Source organism: Pelophylax lessonae (assembly GCF_965119305.1).
Source record: "Pelophylax lessonae genome assembly, chromosome: 3".
In the NCBI taxonomy this organism is placed as follows: Eukaryota; Metazoa; Chordata; class Amphibia; order Anura; family Ranidae; genus Pelophylax; species Pelophylax lessonae.
Genome location: NC_138770.1, coordinates 306,861,425 through 306,879,478, shown reverse-complemented (window position 1 = coordinate 306,879,478; position 18,054 = coordinate 306,861,425). Strand labels below are relative to the sequence as shown.

The window sequence follows — 18,054 nt, the reverse complement described above, 5'->3', positions numbered from 1 at the left end:
CTTTAAACCCTGTTATGAGACAAGGTTATGCTAAGGGTGAGCCAAAAGTTGGTTCTGCTCCCAAATAAGCTGTATTTGTTCGTTTTTGGGAAAAAATAAAGACAAATGTTTACAAGCAGGTAATATCTGGAACCTCAAATATAACTACATATATATATATATATATATATATATATATATATATATATATTTACACAGTATCTCACAAAACAAATATTCTCAAAATGTTCTCAAGATAACTCTCAGGTCCCCCTGACAATGTACACTTTACTGTAGCTTGCACTTAGGAGGTACACATTGAACTGTGCCCACATCCACCCGTCAGGCGCATCACGTCTACTGCTCTCCCAGTAATGGTATGGGGTCCAGCTATGCACCTCTGGGGTGCAAGTCTGCTCATGTTGCTATGAGAGACTCACTGTTTATGGAGAGAGTGCCAAAAACAACTCCCTCCTGGAAGAGACTATCCCTCCTGCCACAGGAACACGCTTCACGACAGACAGCTTGGTAAACCTCTATTATCCTTGGTGACCACTTTTATCTCAATAATGTATGGACTCTTGTACTGATGTCTTCATGCTCCAAGGTGACTTAGTGTCCTAAGTCGTAGAAATGCACTGGTTACTTGCATTCCTTAGACCTGAGCAACTCTGCAACTTCAGACCAGGTGGGAACAAGGTTCCAAATGCTTTATTTAAAAAAAAGTTTGACACATTACAAAGTCCAACATGCGAGAACAGTCTTTTCTCCTACATCGCTAATCCTAACTCAGGCTATGTGCTGCCCTGAGATACCTACAAAGGTAGAGTCCTTGTGTAATAAACAGGTTCCATCAGTAGCATTCCCCAGTGGCTGGTGTCTTTGAGGATGAACCCTGGGTCTTGACGATGACCTCCTACGTCATGGTCAAAGCAGCAGGCGACATTCTCTTACTCCTCATAAGTGCAGCTTTCCTACTCTCTCCCCTTCGGGCTCACTGCTCCAGACCACTGTCTCTCTTTTATAACACAGCAGTCAGACCGTAAGAAAAAACAGCCAAACAAAAGAACTGGGAAAACATTAACCCTCACCCTCCCATCTTGGGCATCACCTAACTAGCTTGGATACCACCCGCCTACATATCTATATCTATAATATATATATATATATATATATATATATATATATATATATATATATATATATATATATATATATATATACATACACTACATTACCCTAAGTATTGGGACACCAGCCTTTCCATGCATATGAATTTTAATGGCATTCCAGTCTTAGTCCATAGGGTTAAGTATTGGGTTGGCCCTCCCTTTGCAGCTATAACAGCTTCAACTCTTCTGGGAAGGCTGTCCACAAGGTTTAGGATTGTTTCTATGGGAATGTTTGACCTTTCTATCGGAAGTGCATTTGTGAGTTCAGGCACTAATGCTGGACAAGAAGGCCTGGCTCACAGTCTGCGCTCTAATTCATCCTAAAGGTGTTCTATGGGGTTGAGGTCAGTACTCTGTGCAGGCCAGTCAAGTTCCTCCAACCCAAACTCGCTTATCCATGTCTTTATGGACCTTGCTACACAAGGCGCTTCCAGAAAAATGGTCAAATATTATCATAGACACACACTACTAAACCTTGTGGACAGCTTTCACAGAAGATTTGAAGCTGTTATAGCTGCAAAAGGCGTTCTAACCCAATATTTAACCCTACGGACTAAGACTGGGGCACCATTAAAGTTCATGTGCGTGTAAAGGCAGGTGTCCCAATACTTTTGGTAATATAGTGTATATAAATCTGATGGAAAAAGGAGACAGAGTTAAAAAATTGTATCTATCTATCTATTTATCATATATATATATATATATATATATACTGTATATATATATATATATATATATATATATAGGGGAAAGGAGAAGGAGTTACATTTACATTTACGAATGAAGGCTATAACAGCATAGGTCTGTTTTGCCTCTTTTCTATTAGGCAGTGAATCAACAGGAATCAATCTGCTTGGAACAACCAAAGTCAGTACTCTTGCAGCTACTACAACAGCAACTACAATTACAACTACAACAACAACACTAACAACAACAACAACTCAGAAACCTACCACTAAAGCAACAGGTATAGTATATACCAAAACAATAAAATATAAAGAGTTAAAAGTTTATGTATTTTACTCCACAAATTATTTTCTGTATACCTATAAAAAGATTTCTAAAAAAAGGTGATTGCAAAAGGGAACAACTCTTCAGTAAAAAACAAGTCCTCACTTTCCTAAAAGACCCATTCACACAGGAATGTACTGCCTTTGTTAGACACCACAATTTGTTAATTTCATTATTTGGTAATGGCACCCCAAATACAACGTGTTTTTGGCCACCAAACTGCAAAGTACTGCAGTACAATGTGGTTTGGTACAGTACAATTGCTAAAAGTTGTGTACATTTTGCACATTCAGATGCATTTGGAAGCCTACTGAAATGAATAGGCTGTCAAAAAAGGAACACAAAAAAACACGTGCACTTTTTAATGTGATCCGGCCTTAAGAGCTAGAGTTCATTATTCATTGCAATCTTCAGTATCTTACATTTTTGAGTACGTTAGATTCCTGCATTCCGTCAAATAATGTGCTTTCATCTGCCAGCCACTTCAGGTCATAGGTGTGTTTCAATGTGATTTAACCAAAGTGGTTTATTCATAGTCAGGATGTTAAACAGAGTCAGGATTCCAGTACACATTAAAAACAGATAGCTAAGGGAGGAATGGGATGAATGAGTTAAATAAAAATATAGCCACAGAGGATATAAATTCACGTTTAGTGCCCCAGATGCCTTTACAAACCCAGCTATTATCATAAAAAAGTAATAACGACATCAACACTGTGCTAAACGTAGCAAAGAGCAGAGCAGTGGGAGGGACCCAGCATTCTCCACCCACTACAGGCTGCCTGCATAAAACAAGGGGCGAGGACAAGACCAGTCGCATCATACAAGGAGAGAACACAGCAAGAGAACTAACTGGATTACTGCACAGATCTGGAAGAGATTCACAAAGCCCACCAAGAGTCACATTACACATGACTATTGTATTCACACAATATTTGTTTTCCCAGAGCCCAGCTTAAAATTAGAGCCTAGAAGAATAAAGCAATAAAAAAAAAAAAATGTTTGCAATTAACAGGAGGGCAGTGTTTCCAATGAAAAGCTAACTTTAGGAACTCTGGGACATGAACTCAAATTGGCAGGAGCAAAGTTTAAAAATGATCTTAAAATGTATTATTTTACTGAAAAAGCAGTAATAAACTTCCAGCAAAGGTAGTGAGTCGGTCAACGGTAAATGGCTTCAGACACAGTTGCGACAAGTATAACATAAAAAAATAATACAAAAGAAAACAAAAAAATAATTTAAAATAAAGAAAAAAAAAAAAACAGTAGACTCAATGCACCATGTGGTCCTTTTTCTGCCATTACTCTTCTATGATGGTATCTTTCTAACAGTAATTTTAGAATGAAGACTATAACAACAGTTTTCACAAGGTCACTTTTACTTTTCTTCCAATAGGTAATAAACCAACAACTGCCTATCAGCTTGAAACAACCGAAGCCTTTACAAGCCTCAGTTCTGCAACTACAGCAATGACAACTCAGAGCCTTTCCACTAATACAACAGGTATGGTAAATTATAAAGAAATATAGAGAGTAAAATGTATGTAATTATATTTTAGTCTACAAATGAATATATGTATCCCTATAAAGCAACTCTGAAAAAAAAAATGCTTGCAAAACTAGAATTTTGGATGTAATGGGAAAGGAGAGGGACTCCAGTCTGGTACATATTCTATCCTGGGTTCTTTTACAGAGAGATTTACTTAATTTCCTTTCCACCTAAAGCTGGCTACCCATTATACAATTTTCCTTTAGATTTACCAAAACATTATAATATCAGGTCAAATTGTCCATGCATTTTGATACAGATTAAAAAAACACTGGACTGCTTGTGGGGTGAACCAGCCCTCAGTGGGGAAAAATATGCCCCTGTGTCAATGGTGTAAGTCTAAGGAGGACTGATTTGGCATCTATGTCAGTGGGATAAAGGAAGGGAAAAGAGTTTGGAGGTGGGCTCTGTGGGGTGCGTATATCTAAAGGGATCTGGGGGGCGCTGAGGGATAAAGGGGGCTGAAGGGCTCTAAGGAAGGAGGTAAGGTATTTTGATGGGTTCTGGGAAAGAGAGGAGAAGTCTAAGGTTGAGTTGTCCCCCACCCTCTGTATACTAACTTAGTTCAGACCTCCTTCTCAGCTCTGCGCCCAAGGGGAATGAAGGCAGCTTCTCCTTCTTTCCATCTCAGGTCATGTGATATGCCACATTACAAACGTAAACGGGAAGATGAGCAATCTGCCCTCCCTCCTCGGTGGCATTGTGTTGAAATGGAAGGGTGTTCTCAGCAGGCACCTGTTCTCTTCTGCTCACAGCAGGCTGCATTTGGAGGGAGGGGAGAGCAGAATTCTCCCTCCAGTAGCTATCAAGGCACCTGCTTCTTCTGACAGATGAACAAAGCAGTTGAAGCTCCCAGCATTTTCCTCCCCCCATTCCCTCCACATATCAACACTGTGCCCCTTCTGTCCCCCTGCCCCATTTCCCCTTTTCCCAGCCCTGATTACATTGTTCTTTGGCTATCCTGCATTTTTATACCTTTGTGATAGACAGATGTGTTTCCTTGCAGACCCTGATGACTGTGCCTCAAGCCCATGTAATAATCGCAGTACCTGTATTGATGGATACCATAGTTTCTCCTGTCTGTGTCCTGCTGGTTGGAAGGGAAGCACATGCAATGAAGGTAAGAAAATGTGCATACACATCTGTGTTATTGCATTTCTGTGTGAAAAAGTGTTACCAAAAACTCAATCCAATACTTTCTTTTACCTGCAACACAGAATATAATTGGTTTCAACAGACAACTCGTTTTCTTGCTGGCAGCCACTCAATTTTGTTTGTGCATGGGTTGGAGCCTATTGATTTTTGTTAGAGGTAGTTAAATCATCCTGAAATCTCTGTTTGACATTTTAGAGCCTGTCTGGGGAATTAACTAAGCTTCCAATGCCTTTATAATGATGTGGCTAGCATCACATTAACCTCCCTGGCGGTATGATTCTGTCAGGAATTCTGTACCAAAAGTGGTACAATTGTTTTCATGGAAATTTGGCGTTATGTATTATAGGCCTACAATTCTTAGTAATTACTGACTTAAACCTGACCAAAACAAGACTCTAGTAGACATCCCAGATGTGATAAATTTGAAACACAAACACGTGAATTATAGTCGAATCAATAATATTATTTTATTATTTAATATATAATATATATAATAAAATTATATTATTGATTAGATTATAATTCATGCATTATATATTATATATAGATATATGTGTGTATATATAATATAAAATGTGTTTTGTGTTTTGTGCAACATTTTTTTTTTTTTTTTAATTTCCCTCCCTAGTTCCGCTCCCATGCAGCACTGCTGCTGCAGGGAACGGAACTAGGAAGTGATCAGACCGACGGAGGGACGGAGGAGCGGCGGGACTCTCTGCTGGTGATCTCAGCAATGAGAGATCATCGCTGGATCGCCAGGATAAGGTAAGAGAACACAGCTGCGCTCTCTGCAATCCACCCTGAGCGTGACTCGGGGTTACCGCTCCTGATATGAAAAATCAACCCCGAGTCACGCTCGGGATTACCGCCAAGGAGGTTAACAAGAGACCTGTTTCAAGTCTATCTTCACCCCCTGCTCCAGTTTTTCTTTCAGCATGAAATAGAAACTAGCACAGGTCTGTACCTAATTAACAGAAAACTGCCACAGATTCCTGCCATTGTGCGACCACCCACATTCCTCTCTCTGCCACTGCAGTGAACACACAACATGAGCAGAGACTGCACAGGGTAAACACCCTCCTCCTCTCTGCTTTTAGCCAAAAGGGGATGGAGACAGGCATGCAGCAACAGCTCTCTCTGTTCTCTGTGCTGTGTGCTTTGCCTGTCAGAGCCACAGAACAGAGAACGGATCAGTTCCAATTAACAAAGGAGCTTGCTCCCCTTTAACTAAAGGAGTTGCAAAGGCAGAAGGTTTTTTTATCTTAATGCATTCTATCCATTAGGATAAATAAAAAACCTCCTGTGTGCAGCAGCCCCCCCCCTCCCCCATACCCCAGATACTTTCCTAAGACCATCTTTATCCAGTGATGTTGCAGGAGTGTCTCAGCTTCCCAAGACTTCCCTCCTCATTGGCAGCAGTGCTGTGTGATTGGTTCCTGCTGCTGTCAATCAAGGTCAGTCAGCCAATCAAGAGAAAGAGAGGGAGGGGGAGAGGGATGGGCCGGGACACGGCTCAGTGTCTGAATGGATATAGGGAGCTGTGACTCTGCTCGGTGCCCCCACAGCAAGCAGCTCAACAGGAGGGAGGGGCCTGGAGCACAGAAGAGGCACTCGAAAAGAGGAGGATCCAGGCTGCTCTGTGCAAAACCAACTGCACAGAGGAGGTAAGTATAACATGTTTGTTATTTAAAACAAACAAAACAAAAAAAAAACAAGACTTTACAATCACTTTAAGGCTCCTTTCACACGGCCGCTCCGTGTGTCCGCAAATCATCCAATCCGTTTGCGGATGATTTGCGGACATAATGTAAGTGAATGGCACTGCGGGTGTCAGCGGAATACCACCCGCTGACACCCGATTTTCCTCCATTCAGTTCTGTTCCGTTTTTACAAATGGAACAGAACCCATTTTTTCTTCCGTGTAAAACACGGAAAGGAAGGAAAATCGGGTGTCAGCGGTGTCATCCGCTGACACCCGCAGTGCCATAGACATACATTATGTCCGCATATCATCCGCAAACGGATAGGATGATATGCGGGCACACGGAGCGGATGACAGAAATGTCATCCGCTCCGTGGTAAAAAAAAAAAAAAAGTCCCGCAGCGGACCTTTCACACGGAGCGGCCGTGTGAAAGGAGCCTTAATAAAAGCCACATCTGCATGTTCTAAGTTTAGAAGAGTTGCGCAATCATTGTGCCAGCACAATATTTAGTTAATTGCCCTCAATATATCTACATTTTATTTATTGCAATTCTGAAATATTATTATACTGGATGTTTCCTATGGATATACTGGATATAGCTAAACTTTGTTTGCTTTTCAGATATTGATGAATGCTCCCTGGGAACCGCAAAATGTGACCCCATTGCTGTATGCACTAACACTGAAGGTTCCTACATATGTACCTGCAAGACAGGTTATAGGGAAACTGGCAAAGGTTGTGAATGTAAGTGTGGGATTCACTGCAATAATCACATATTATTTTGTAGTTAAAATAATCCTTTAAAAAACACATTTACCAGGACTATAAATTAATACTTGAATCTGCTCTATGATGTCATTCAGCACACTCACTTTACTTTCATTGGACATAGAATCCAGTGAAGGGCAACACAATTAATGGGGGGGGGGGGGGGCTCAGCTTTGAGGATTGATTACAAATATTACAGGTATTTACTCTGAAGAAGATGTGCTTAAGAGGGGATATGAATATAGTGGACAAATATATCTAGGTTAAATACAATAACTGTAATAAACTATTTACTCTAAGGTTCTTGAGGAGGACACGTGGTCATGATTTAAAGTTAGAAGAAAGGAAGTTTAACCTTAGATTGTGAAAAGGCTTCTTCACTGTTAGAGCAGAAAAAAGCAGGAACCTCGTCCCCCAGGAAATGGTTCTAGCTGCCAGTGTCAACAACTTCAAAAGACATTTAGACATCTTCCTCAGAAAGAAGAATATACATAACTAGAAAACATACAATTTCGGGAGAAATCGTGTGAGGTGTTCTTGCCGCCACAAGTAGTCTCCAGCTGTAGTGGGTGGAGTAACTATGTGTTTGTGGGAGTGGCAGAAGTTTGTGTGGTGTGTATGGGTGTGGTGTGTGTGTGGTGTGTGTGTGCATGTGTGTGTGTGTGTGTGGTGTGCGTGTGTGTGCGTATGGTTTGTGTGTGCATGTGTGTGTGTATAAGTGGTGTGTGGGTGTTTGTGTGGTATGTTTTGTGTGTGTGTAAATGTGGTGTGTGTGTGTGTGTGTGTGTGTGGTGTGTGTGTGTGTTGTGTGTGTGTTTAAGTGTGGTGTGTGTGTTTGTGGGGGGGGGGTGGTGTGTGTGTGTGGTGTCTGTGTGATGTGTGTGTGTGGTGTGTGTGTGTGTGGGTGTGGTGTGATGTGTGTGTGTGGGTGTGGTGTGGCATGGGTGTGGTGTGGGTGTGTTGTGGTGTGGGTGTGTGTGTGTGTGGTGTGTGTGGGTGTGGTGTGGGTGTGTGTGTGTGTGGTGTGGGTGTGGGTGTGGTGTGTGTGGGTGTGGTGTGTGTGTGTGGTGTGCGTGGGTGTGTGTGGTGTGCGTGGGTGTGTGTGTGTGTGGTGTGGGTGTGTGTGTGTTGTGGTGTGTGTGTGGGTGAGGGTGTGGTGTGTGTGTGGGTGTGGTGTGTGTGGGTGTGTGTATGGTGTGTGTGGTTGTGGCGTGGTGTGGTGTGGGTGTGGTGTGGTGTGGGTGTGTGGGTGTGGTGTGTGTGGTGTGGGTGTGTGTGTGTGGTGTGGGTGTGGTGTGTGTGGGTGTGGTGTGTGTGTGGGTGTGGTGTGTGTGGGTGTGTGTGTGGTGTGTGTGGGTGTGGCGTGGTGTGGCGTGGGTGTGGTGTGGTGTGGGTGTGTGTGTGTGGTGTGTGTGGGTGTGGTGTGGGTGTGTGTGTGTGGTGTGGGTGTGGGTGTGGTGTGTGTGTGTGTGTGTGGTGTGTGTGGGTGTGGTCTGTGTGTGTGTGTGTGTGTGGGTGTGGTGTGTGTGTGGGTGTGGTGTGTGTGTGTGTGTGTGGGTGTGTGGTGTGTGGGTGTGGTGTGTGTGTGTGGGAGTGGCAGCAGTTAAGAAATGTTGGCAGTTAGAAACAAACAGTCTAGTTTTGAACATTCCGGAACATTCCGCCATTCATTCTTGTGAGGCAACTTACATTCATTTGTATGGGGCCAATTTTGCCAAATTTCACCACAAAAACCATTTGGCAAAACCTTCCAAAAAGTAATAGCAACAGGATCAGAAATGATCCGCTCGTCTTGGTATGTTACTTGTCTATGTAGTGTAAAAACTGTGGGAGGAGTTAGGGTGCTACATTTTCCCATAGGCTTTCACTGTAATAAGATTAATATATATGTGAAAGAATAGTAAGTGTACTTGCCATAGGCGAGAACACTTTATGGGAATTGTTAGAAAATACATATAACATACAAAGACACACTCAGACTGAACTGAATGAACCTGTGCATTTTTTTAACCTTAAAATCTATGTAACTGCTGTGTGTATGTAAGTTGTTCGGTCCAATAAGGCCAAAACAGAGCTTTTCGATCTTAGTGCAAATCACTACAGTAGTAAATGAAATCATTTTAACCCAATTTTTGGTTTTTAAAACCTTGAAAGCTCACCACACCACCCTAAGCTATGCAAACGTGATATTCCTTATCCCTATTTAGATGTAAAGAAACATATTGGAGAATTATACATGTCTGCTCAAAGTGTTGCAAATTTGCTCATCAAAACCAGAAGTACCCGCAGCAACAGCAGCTAGTAGTTTGTTAGTTTGTTAGAATTTAAACAATTAGGTCATACACAAAATGTATTAAATGTCTTTTTCTCTTGGCAGTTATAAACTTGTGTCTCAGCAATCCTTGTTGGAATAATGCAACTTGTATAAGTTCTCTGAATTCCTTTTCCTGTTCATGCCCCATGGGATACAGTGGGAAGTTATGTGAAATTGGTGAGTGCATCAGAATATTCCGTATGTGTTATTTATTTTATCTATTGTACAAGAAACACCTGAGAATATGCTTCTGCTAGAAATTGGTCATTTGGATCCCTAGATCTAATTTTATAGAAAATTGATTACTTTTTTTTTTTTACTGTAATCACTGCATATATGGGCATCCCAGGTTTAGAGAACAAACATTGCTTCTCAATCTGACACATTCCTATTGATCAGCAAATGCACTATTGACAGTGTACATTTAGTACAGTCGCCTCCTGTCATTCTGAAATTCAGAAAGGTATTATTTGATAGAAAAGCTGGATTAGGAAATCTGCCATGTGTTGATTGTTCTATTGTCCTCCATGTCCTCCATGTCCTCCATGCAACCTAGGCATTGCCTGTTATTCAAAATGACATTTCTTTTTATATCTTTATAGAAATTGATGATTGCGCAAGTGCCCCTTGTAAGAATGGTGCAGTCTGTATAAACAAAGTAAATGCTTACTCTTGTCTGTGCCAGAAAGGCTGGACTGGCATCAACTGCACTACAGGTAAGAGGATACTGAATTTTCTATTCCTCTGCAGCAAGTAGGTGAGCTGTGCAGATGACAGTATGAATTATATTGTCAATGTTTTTTCCAGATGTGGATGAATGTTCCCAAGGTCTTAGTAACTGTGACCAGCATGCAATGTGCACCAATACACCTGGATCCTACAAATGTACCTGTACCAGTGGCTATAGGGGAGACGGCTTTACCTGTACTGGTAAGTGTACTGATCCCCTACTTGGCCTGAGTATACAGCTTTTTTTAATTTAATAAAAGAAATGTTCTACTAGTTTAATTTTTTTTCTTCTTTTATTGGTACATATTACTTAACTACTTAAAGAGTAACTCCACTTTCGTGGGGAAAAAAAATCACATATTAAAAAAAAATAATAATAATACAGCATATACTGTATAATTGCAAAATAAGCTATATTGTAACATACCATATAAAATGTTACCTTTCCTTTTCAATCTGCAGTGCTGTAGTTTTCTGTAATATGCAATGCAACATAGCAACCTGGAGGCATTCTGTTCACAGACGGTGTACAGAATGTCCCCAGATATGTCATTTCCTGCTTGTGTGATTGGCACACTGATTTTCCATGAAGTCTGCACAAAGTTTCAAATCAGATTTTGGGCATTCTCTGCAACAAACATTTCTATTTTGGTGAGATACTCCCAAAGGTTTAATCACGTCAAAAGGGATTCAGACCCTGCCACTTTCCTCATTAGAACCCTGCAAGTACAGCAGTTGATTACTAATTCCCATTCACATTCACTTTGCACATGGACAAACACAAACAAACAGCTATTTCTCTAGAATAACAAAAGGTTTGACTCTGCAACAAAGTTTGTTAATAAATGTACATAGATCACCTACAGGGGAATGTTTTCTTTTTTTTTGTCAACAACAGTGAAGTTACTTTTTAACCACCTCCCGCCCGCGCTATAGCCGAAAGACGGCCACAGCACGGGCTCTAATTTCCGGGAGGCCGTCTTTAAACGGCCTCCCAGTAACAGGCTCCCAGCGCGCTCCTGCGCACACGCTTTGGGGAAAATCTGTGTCGGCCGTGTCCCTTGGACACAGCCAATCACAGATCGTGGTGAATGGCCAATCACAGCAGCCATTAACCATGTGATCGGACGTGCAATGAGAGATGATCTCAAATGTAAACATATGAGATCATCTCTCATCGCCAGCTCTTCTTCCTCACACAGAGACTGCCTGCGAGGAAGAGGAGAGCCGATCAGCGGTAAGGGGACACAGAGAAATATAATCAGGGCACTGATCACCAGTGCCCTGATTACACAAGAGGGAAAAAAATGCCATAACTGCCCACAGTGCCCGCCATCAGTGCTCCCATCAGTGCCCACAATTAGTGCCCATGGTGCCACATATCAGTGCTCATCAGTGCCGCCTATCAGTGCTGCCTATCAGTGCCACCTATCAGTGCTCATCAGTGCGGCATATTAGTACCTCCTCTTCAGTGCCACCTCATCAGTGCCCATAAGTGCCACCTCATCAGTGCCCATAAGTGCCACCTCATCAGTTCCCATCAGTGCAGCCTATCAGTGCCCATCAGTGCTGCCTCATCAGCGCACATCAGTGAAGGAGAAAAAATTATTTATTTTCAAAATTTACTCACAGAAAATAAGAAAAACTTTTTTTTTTTTCAAAATTTTCTGTCTTTTTTCTTTTTTTTGTAAGAAATAAAAAACCCAGAGATGATTAAATACCACCAAAAGAAAGCTCTATTTGTGTGAAAAAAATGATAAAAATTTCATATGAGTACAGTGTAGCATGACCGCGCAATTGTCATTCAAAGCGCGAGAGTGCTGAAAGCTGAAGATTGGCCTGGGCAGGAAGGGGGTAAAAGTGCCCTGTAGGCAAGTGGTTAAACAAAATCTATGATCACAGCATACACTTTCATTTTATAACATCAGCTTTGTAATCGCAATCCAAATAATATTTTTTATGACAATCAAATATAAGCTTCCTTGATAAATCTCTTTTTTTATTATGTGAGTGCTGCCTTTCTGTTGGCATGTCTTTCCACAAATTCCTGTAGTCCCTAAATGCTTTGCAGCTTCTTCTCTGCTGTTCACTTTAAATGTCTAAGCAGTAAAAGTTTCATGGTACCTTGCTGGCTGCAAGCTGTGATTTCTGTACTGACTCCGCCCCCTGAAACTCTTCCTCTCAGCACCCCTGTAGTTCAGAAGGCAGGCTCTGTGAAATGTGTGATACAGCAGTGCCTACTCACAGGGCATAGTGAATATATGTCACAGAATACAAGGAAGTAAAATGCGTGGGGATCTTCCCAAAGTAAGTATAAAAACTTCAGGATAGTTCAGATTAGTAGGAGTTGGCTAGAAAAAATTGAAATACAATGTGGAAATGAATATATGGTTTTTATTTTGACCTTAGATACACTTTAATTCCAGAAACAGGATTGTGGGTTACAGTTGTTTTTTGCAGAGATAATTCCTATGATTGGTGGTCAGTGATTGCAGCGCTGCTTTAAAATTATTGTGCAAATATGCTTAAATTCATGTAAAATTCCTATGATGAATTAACATTGGGGATTCATACTAAATAAGATTTCACTGTGATTTCTTTTATTCAGAAATACGTTTATTCAGCTATGGCCCTTCAGTAGGGGACAGAAAAGCAACAAAACGCCTCCAAGACTTTGTTTCTCCTTTGATTAATGTCCCTGTTGGTTTTCCATTTGACTCCGCATTTTATAACAACCTATATGTAAGTATGAAATTTATTGTAAGGTGTATTTCCCAGAGGTATTGGTGAAAGCTGCCTGTTGTTTAATTACCTATCATATGTATGTGTCTATTTAACTCAAGCCACATAAGATAATGTTAAGATGTGATCATTTTCTTTGTGTTTTCCAGTTCACAGATAATGGTGTTATTGTTTTTCAACGCAACATTTATGACCGCTCCTATATACTGAGTTATCCTTACACAACTTTCGAAAGCAATGACACATATACACCCCCAATTCTAGCTGCCTTCTGGGCTGATGTTGATGTCTCTGGTTTCGGGGATATCTTTTATCAGGTAATGTCATGTAGGCTATTGGACAGTTACAATTTCAATACTCTTTGAAAGGTTGGTCCACCGAAAAATGATATTTATTTATAGGTGGAGAAAGGTTGACTGAGTAAACTCTAGGCTCTTTTTTTTTTATCTTTATTCTCCAACAGAGAGATCTTTCTGCCATAATTTCCAGCTCTGATCTTTGATTGTTCCCACCCACCTTTGACCTTTCTAGTATCTCTTTTAGTATATTTCACATATTTTAAAATAAATAAAAAAAATCTAACAGACTGGGAGCCCCTCATAATGGCTCCAGGAACCCAAAACACAGAGAGCTCAACAATAGAAAACCCAAGACAGAAGAAATTGTCAGGTGATTTAACTCTCCGGCATCTAGTAATGAACCATCGAATTCAGGCAAACATGTTTTTTATCGTTTTTTAAAAGGATAATACAATGAACAACAAAGGTAGCACACCATATATCTGCAGAAGGGTTATCCAGTTGTATACTGCAGGGAGAGTATAAAGGTACAGGAAGAAGAAACTATAGTAGCAGAATGGAGACATCCTGTGTAATTGAGTCATAGTAATCCGAAGGGATGGAAGGGAACAAATGTACCATGAATCTCTACTTTGGAACTCTCCAAAGGACAAGATCTGAAGGAGAGAATAGAGTAGAGATGAAGAGATAAGAAATGGGGAAAAGAGGGAGTGAAGAGCAGGGATAGAAAGGGTGTAGGTCCAAATGTAAAAGTTGGCAGTGGATCTCGCAAAGTGGTGGGGATGTCAGGGGGGATTCCCTGGTAACAGCAGAAGTGCTAAAAAAGAAAGTGGCTATAAAAGAAGTAAGTAAATGAATGGGACCACAACAATGGACTTCAGTGAAGGTCTTCCAAAAAATGATGTATTTGGGGAGTCCTTGAACATTGCCCATATTAGCCAGACTCCTTTGGACTTCTCAAAGGTGTCACGATTTTCAGCTACCAATTCTTCCATATGAATAATGCTTTTGAGCTGGTTTCAAGCCATTCAGGGAACAAAGGTTAAGATTTTCAGTGTCTAGGCTTCAATTGTCTATCTGCAAAAAAAAATAAAAAATAAATAAAGCAGAAATTTTGCTCAAGTTAGCGATTGAGGTAAAAGTGTTAGGTGGGCAAGTTCAGGTAAACTGGAAATACATTTTTGGGTAAGTACCTTGTAGAGCAGAAACAATAATGCCCCAAAGCTTCGGGATGGGGTGGAGGGGCATGCCCGCAAGATATGAGGAAGTGTGCCTTGATGATATGCTTGACAGAGCCAACAAGATTCCAAATGGGATGGGAAAACAGGGTACACTCTGGAGAGGGTAGGGTACCATCTTGAGAGTAATTTGAATTTACGTTCTTGGGTGGGTCAGGCCATTGACAGTTTATGGGTATTGATGAAAATACATCCCCATTTATCATTAGTAAATGAATAGCCAAGTTCAGGTTTCCAAGAAACACTGATTAGAGGTACCTTTATTCAAAATTAATTAAATGTTTATTATTTGTTATAGCAATTTCAACTAAGTAAACCATGCTTAGCACACAGGCTTCACATTTTTTCCTACGCTTAACAGCCTCTACCTCTTTAGTAATTAACCCCATTCTGAGCATATATCCTGATTTGCAAGAGAGAGACCAAAGAAAAGTATGATTAACAGATATTTGTCATTCATAATCTTGCTCTCCGTTTATGTCCCTCTCCAAAATTGTTCATAGGTCTTCTGTTTGTGAGTTTTGTATAATCGACTTCACTTGAATAATATAACTTAACTTCCATGACACTTAGAAGGCAGGTTTCATGTCTTGTCAAATGGAATGTTGTATGTCCATTCAACTGCCACCGCGGTTCTTTAAACAATTTTGCAAATTAATAATGAGTTTTGTCTGGCAAGGGGAGCAATTTTGTCTGTTTCAGTCAATCTTACGCAGACTAAAATGAACAAAAGCCTGGGCCTCACTGACATTAACCTATATTACAAAACAATGGCAATAGTGCTTATTCCCAATTGGCACCCTAACACAGAGTTTAAACCCTGGGTGGCCTTAGAAAAGACAATAGCAGTATGTAACTTAGCAGTTACGTCCTGCTATTGTCTTTACTGGTATCCAGTGCCATGGATACCAGCAAAACAGCAGGGTCTGTTGAGCTGGACATCACCTCTTATATCAATCACACTTAGGATAAGGGATAGATTGAACATAACTGGAGACGCACATTGCCTTTAGTTCCCTTGGTTCCCACTAGGGGAGGATATAGGATTTTTCAGAACTTGAGGCAGAGGAAGGAAAGTGGGCTGGTTTTACCTGGCCCTCTCAGGCCGTATGCTCTCTTTAGAGCAGTTACATCAAAAATTAGGGGTGGACCACTGTCACCACTGACAGCTTCTAGAATTTCTGAACAGGCTGACCTCTAAGTTACAGACAGAAACTTCTCTTACGGAATTTTAATCCATCTGTGCCGAAACTGCCAATCCTAACACATCCTGTCTCAAATGTATAAAATTCTGTTGTCTCGCTGTTCGCAGAACATCCTGTGTTTTGTGAGAGAATTGGGATGGAACTAGGTCTGGAAATGATTCCTGCCCAACTGCAAAAAAATATTTAATTATCACACATCTTATTCATCAGTTCCAAAACTCAGGAGATGTTATAAATTTATCTCACACTGGTATACAGGGTTATTGGCAAAAATCTTTTCAGGTTCCTTTCTCTTGAAAGGGTGCCCACAAGAGGACTCTTGTGGGTATCTCTAGTGGTCCTGCCCTAAGATACAGAAGTTCTGGAAGGCAATATCACCATGGATTTAAAAAAAAAAATACCCTTAGACATATACAAATTCAACTTTTCATGATATATTTTATGATGTCCCCTCATCTTTAAAAGCCTACCAAAAGAGAGTCATCCCGCACCCCCTGAATGCGGTGAACAGCCTGATACCCAAGTCCTATAGACAGGACCATTGTCCTATGATCCAGGACTGGAAGAAGGAAGTAGACAAATAATAAAATCAGAGAGATGGGTCTATATATATATATATATATATATATATATATTTTTTTTTTTTTTTTCACAGAAATGCTCAGGCATGATTTAGTAAGAAAGGAACAGCAGAAATGATTATTGAGAGAACATAAAGCACATGGTCACTTCTATTTGCTTTAAATACATCATCATATACCAATACATACTATATTAATATCAACATTTAATATCATATTATGATTTAGATTAATTTATTTGACATGTTGCTGTCCTATCAACATATACATGTACGTTTCTAATTATTGTATGGCATTTTTACTCTCTAATCACAGGCTTATGACTTCCAATCCTCCAATGTGAATACAACATTCAAAGAATTACTAGAAAGCACAGTTGCTGCATATTTTAACTCAACTCAGTTTAAAGCATTATGGGCTCTGAAAATAACATGGGACAATGTTCCTCCATTCAAGGGGATTTATAACTCAACGACTTATTGGAACACCCAAGTCAACAATGTAAGTGTTGCACTGTGCTAGTGACTACCTATACTGTTAGAGTTTAATTCCCTGTGTATGGAAGGATCTTAGTTTGTGAGATGATCTCAGCGCTTGTACCTTTGAAATTATTATTATTTTGTAAAGCAAAATGGCCTTTTTAAAGCCTTGCCTATAAGGCGTATTAGGTGTTATTGTCAGTGGGCATCTAAATATAAAATCTAGTAGCCCAATATTGTACAATATTCAAACTGCAGTTAGCACTTAAAAGCAGAAAACAGATCTTTGGTTGCTTGTTATGGTTTTTAAACTAGCACAATACAAAAAAAAAAAAAAAAAAAGAAAAACCTTAAAAATGGAACAGCTCAAGTTCACTTTAACATTATGTAAAAAGCAGTCTATTTTTTTAATGCATCAAGCAGAAAACAAAGAAGGATAAAGGGTCAATTTACGCTATTGCAGTGACCGGTGTTTCACCGCACAATTCACCACTACGACACAAAGAAACCAATTGTGTCCAATTCATACTGCAACACAGCCTGGAGCTCGTTATATGGTAATGGCAATAAGAGCTGCATTATACCATTAACAAATATACATAATGAAATCCAGCACTATAGTAATAGATGCACAATAAGAGGTCCAGAACATTTAATATTTTATTTTATTTAAATATTTTCCCATTGTTTTTTTTTTCTTTTTAGACAAATACTTTCCAAGTTGTCTTGGTTACTGATGGAATATATTCGTTTGCACTAATCCTGTTTGATGATGGAGGAATGAAGTGGAACTTCAACTCTCTTACCACATCTTATCTGCCAAAAATGGGTTATTACAGGTAAAGACTTTTAGTAGAGTACCCTGCACTTCTTCTTCTTTTAGCCCATTTTACTTTCCACATTGGTATTGGTAACTGCATGTAAATATGACAAACAAATTTAGAATTATTCTCTTTTTCTAGTGGTATCCCTAGTGCACGTAATGTCAACAACTTCCCAGCTTTCAATGATCCACAGACAGACACATCTGTAAGCATTAGGCAGAGATACCGTCCAGATCAGTACATTGGCTACAACACAGGTGAGATGTGGACACATCACTCAGGTAAAATGTTGTAAGTTTAACAGAC

The 18,054-nt window shown here is 40.1% G+C and overlaps 1 protein-coding gene across 1 annotated transcript in view; it reads left to right on the top strand.

The window, feature by feature from the left end:
* Positions 1 to 18,054, top strand: part of LOC309550512 (uncharacterized protein) — a gene marked incomplete at both ends in the record, with an annotated part of 232,977 nt that overhangs the window by 177,721 nt on the left and 37,202 nt on the right. The window contains 12 exon segments of the mRNA XM_082250875.1: positions 1,978 to 2,118; positions 3,559 to 3,666; positions 4,718 to 4,831; positions 7,191 to 7,313; positions 9,715 to 9,828; positions 10,254 to 10,367; positions 10,459 to 10,581; positions 12,989 to 13,122; positions 13,272 to 13,439; positions 16,761 to 16,946; positions 17,630 to 17,763; positions 17,887 to 18,005. Coding sequence (XP_082107001.1) covers positions 1,978 to 2,118; positions 3,559 to 3,666; positions 4,718 to 4,831; positions 7,191 to 7,313; positions 9,715 to 9,828; positions 10,254 to 10,367; positions 10,459 to 10,581; positions 12,989 to 13,122; positions 13,272 to 13,439; positions 16,761 to 16,946; positions 17,630 to 17,763; positions 17,887 to 18,005 — 1,578 coding nt within the window.